The sequence below is a fragment of the Phaethon lepturus genome, unplaced genomic scaffold (assembly GCF_000687285.1).
Source record: "Phaethon lepturus isolate BGI_N335 unplaced genomic scaffold, ASM68728v1 scaffold31505, whole genome shotgun sequence".
Classification (NCBI taxonomy): Eukaryota; Metazoa; Chordata; class Aves; order Phaethontiformes; family Phaethontidae; genus Phaethon; species Phaethon lepturus.
In genome coordinates, this window is record NW_010540339.1 from 666 (window position 1) to 4,745 (window position 4,080).

The 4,080-nt window shown below is 57.9% G+C and overlaps 1 protein-coding gene across 1 annotated transcript in view; it reads right to left on the reverse strand.

The window, feature by feature from the left end:
* Nucleotides 1-2,802: 2,802 nt before the first annotated feature.
* PIK3R2 (phosphoinositide-3-kinase, regulatory subunit 2 (beta)) overlaps nt 2,803-4,080 on the reverse strand; it is a 10,501-nt gene continuing 9,223 nt past the window's right edge. Inside the window, exons 14-15 of the mRNA XM_010287415.1 lie at nt 3,873-4,043; nt 2,803-3,585 (exon numbers count right to left, since the gene is read on the reverse strand). Coding sequence (XP_010285717.1) covers nt 3,393-3,585; nt 3,873-4,043 — 364 coding nt within the window. The 3' untranslated portion in view covers nt 2,803-3,392. The remainder of the gene's footprint in view (nt 3,586-3,872; nt 4,044-4,080) is intronic.

Genomic DNA, 4,080 nt, shown 5'->3' on the forward strand with positions numbered 1-4,080 from the left:
CTGCACCCAGCCCAGGAGCCGGGGCACAGCCCCAACGCCCTCCCACCTCCGCTGCCCCGGTGTAACACCCCTCCCACAGAAATCCCCGCAGCCATTTCATTAATTCTGTTTATTTCTTTCTTTTTTTTTTTGTTTGTTTTTGTGGCTTTTTTTGAAGTACCGTACAAAAAAAAAATCCTCTTACAGTAACAAATACTGGGTTTACATTAGTAAACGTCAACAGAAATAGAGCATAGAGAACTACTGCTGGTAATGAACAGCTGAAGTGGCAAGTTATTTATTATTGCATATACCTAGGAACTAAAATCTCAGGAGTGCTCACGCAGCTGCCACATCCTCTCCGAGCACAAAGCCACCGGTGACACGAGAGCCCTCGGGGGGGGCTACGAGGGGAGCACGGAGCATGCCGAGCTGGGACACGGAAGGACAAGACCCAAGCTGTGCCCTGGGGAGCAGGAACGGCCACGTTGCACCCACAGGACGCGGGTGCGTGGCTGGGTTGGGGGACGCAAGCAGCAAAGCAGAGCCCAGGGCCTCGAAACACATCGCTATCGGGTTCATCCGGCGGCGCGAACAGCACGAGCACAAAGCATCAAAGGACAAATCACAACTAGCTTATTCCAGCTCACTGCAGGGAGCTGAGGGCTTGGGCTTCCACCCCAGGGGGAGACGAGGGAAAAGCCACGGTTCAGGGACCCAAGTCAAGCACCGTCAGGGAAAGGCAGCCCTGGGGAAGGGCATTTTCCTCCTCGTTGCACACAGGACTTGCGAGCAGAGCCCCATCGGGGATGGGCCACGGTGATGGGTGCCAGCGGGCAGGAATGGCAGTGCTGAAACATGCAGAGGGGCAACTGGGACCCTTCCCGTGCTCACACTGAGCTGCTCATGCTCCTGGGGGAGGAAGAGGCTCTGTCTGGGGGGCAGGAAGGGAGAACATGGGGAGAACAGCAGAAATTCAGCTGAAAGGGTAAAAAAAAACCCCATCATGAGAAGCTGGAATTTCCCTGGGCAGCAGAGCCAAAGCGAGCACCAAATGAAGCATCGACAGGCGACAGCTTGAAGCTGAGACTCTCCCAGATGCTTGGCAGGCGTGAGCCGGGAGCAAACCCCCCCGGCAAGACTGTCCCCGAGCTCACATTGGTGCTGGGGGGACCTGATCCCTGTGGGGCGAGTGGCTGGAGGATCCCATCCGCCTGCAGCCTGCCCTGTGGCACAGGGACCTGCTGGAGGTGCAAGGATGACCCCAGGACCAGCACAGAGCCCCTGGGTTGAAAATGCACTGCTGCGACGGGTCCAGGAGTTGGGCAGCTTTGGGGTGCTGGCACAGTCCCCGCGGCCCCCCCTGCAGACCCCAGGAGGCCTCTGCATCTACAGGGGCTCTGAGCACCAGGCCTCCCTGCCCCACTCCCCTCTGCCCTCATCACTCATGCATCTCAGTCTAAACTATTCCCTTAATTATCCCCAACAGCTTTTCCCAAGGGATCGCCAAAGCCAAATGCAGTCTCTCCTGGGCTGTGTGTCCCACAGCTCCCCTGACCCATCGCCTGCCCCTTCCGTGGCACTTCGGCACCCGAGCTGCGATGGGTCAGGGACGGCACCGCTGCCCCGCATCCTCACAGCGCCAAACCCGACAAACTGGAGGGAACCAAAAAAACTGGTCCAAGGGTCAGAGAGGACAGGCGGAGCAGGGAATGGGGTCTGTACAGTCGAGCGTAGGAGAGCTGCCACAAGCAACGAGAACGGGACATTTACTCCAGCAATCCCAGATTCAAAAGGATCTGGGGACCAGCATGGAGCAAGGCAAGCAGCAGAGCTGACCTGGGGAGGAGGGACAGCGTGGTCCCCGACGCAGATGGCACATCGAGGACAGGATGCAGGCAGCGCACGAGCACACAGCACCCCACAGATCCGGCGCAGCCCGAGTCGTAGCACAAAGCAGAAGCGGCAAAGCCTACAGCATCCACCAGCCCGTCCTGAGGACGCGGTCTCCAAAAGGGAAAGCCTCTCCAGCAAATCAAGAGGACAATTAATGCTTTCTTCAAGCCAGGCAGACAGGATAACCACAGCCTCAACTCTCAGCCCAGGTCCAGCTTTTAAAGCTCTTCTGGGGCCACCTCCGTTGCCCTCGAGCCCTCTGAATTCCGACACAAATCCCTGCCTGCACCAGCCAGCTACGCTGGGCAGCACTACAGCAACCCCCAGCTCTTTCAACCCCAAGTCTCCATACAGTACTCATGATTATAAGTGCTTTGCATACATAGTTCGACATCATGCATATACATTTCTATGCACTAAGGCCCTTGGCTCAGCGGAGATACCCTCCTCCTGCAGCAGAGAGGTCCTTCATTTTGCGTAGGGCTCGTAGTGTGCATCGGACTCCGGCCCTCTCCTGCTTCAGCTGGCAGGACCCAAGTCTGCAACAGCCTGGCCAGTTGCTGCCCACGTGCTCGCATATCGTAGTGGGAGTTCAGCAAACACCAGTACTAGGTAAGCAGCTGATTACGAAAAGAACCATATTTACAGAGCTACAGTTAGCTTCAATGGGTTACGTTTGCAGAGATTCGCCCAAGACAGCTGGAAACAACGAGCTGTGCGTCCCACAGATTCTGCCAGGAAAAACATGGGTACCAACATGGATTTCACAGCTTAGCTGGCACAACAAAGGTGAGAGATTCATCACTAACCGGATCCTCCCTCCCCAGACAGCAACACTCAAAAGACGTTATGACACTAGGGAACAAGACAGCGAGGCGGGGCACAGCACAGAGCGGAGACCTCAGCCGAGAAGCCCCACAGAGGATGGGGTTTCTCCTTTCCAAATGAGTCTCTCCATGGAAGAGCAGCACCCCTCGTACCAGACACCACGGCAACCTGCAAGATCACCGAGGAAAGCGAGAGTGGAGGATGCACATGCTCAACCGAGCCTCCTCCTCTGCCTCCTCCGGCACTCAGGCAGGGAGCCCCTCGACCGGAGCAGCGCTCGCAACTGCTCAGCCGGGGCAGTGAAAGACGCCGTAGCGCACCAAGGAATCGGGAATCTAGCTCTACAGTGATGCATAGCGGGGAGACCTGCCAGCAAGAAGGGGATCTGACCTGCTTATAGGGGAAGGGGAGGGGGCTGTGCTCGCCCACAGCAATTCAATCACAACTGGATCCCACCTCCTAGAGGCTGGAACCCACTGGGAGTCAACAGCCCAGCCTTTCTGTCCCATCAGCCAACACGGGTTTCAGCTACTGACCAAAAGGGACACCAGGAACGGTCACAGACATCTCAGAGGCTCTGGTGGGGCAGGAGCACAGAGACTCAACTATACAGGGCGAAAGAGTCCAGAGCCAGAAAGCAGCACCCTGGGGAGAAGCTGAAGGCAGCTGTTGTGTTGTGCACAGGCTGCTCATCTGGCTGGTGGCTGGGAAAGGACCGGGTGAGCCAGCGTGACATTCAGGGAGTCATTGTGCTGCACCAGGGATGTGTGCTTGTAGTGCAAGACCAGGTCCTTGAGGGAGGCGTAGAGGTTGTAGGGTTCAGCGAACCCGTAGCCGGTCGCCGTTTTGTAGATCACGCAGTGCTTGGTATCACCGTCCACCCTGCCAGGGAGACAAGGGAGCATGGGTCAGCGGCACGCCAGAGCCCCGCAGCGCAAGGGAGCCCGGCTGGGACAGGGACAGCAGAGCACAAGCGGGCGTCACTGAAGCAGCCCAAAGGTACAGCTGGCCCTGGCAGGAGGAGGCGAGGCAGAGGAGACTTCGGGGAAGCCCAGCCTGCCAGCTGACGCCTCCACCAGCCTCCAGCATCTGGCAAGAGAAGGGCAGAGCAACGCGGGAACACAGCCCACGCCAGCCCCATCCCACCAGGTCTGCTTGGGGGTACTCACACCACGGAGCAGGCGTAGCATCCCTTCTGGCTGCTCTCGCGGATCAGGAAGGTGCCGTCCCGCTTGCCACACAGCATCTCTTCTGCTTGCAAGCGGTTGATCTTTCCCACGTACCATGTCCGCTCTTCATGGTGGGGCAGCTCCTCCTCGTCATCCATCATGGAGTACTGGCTGTAACCGAGCACAGGCAGGGTCAGATCCTCTTGGT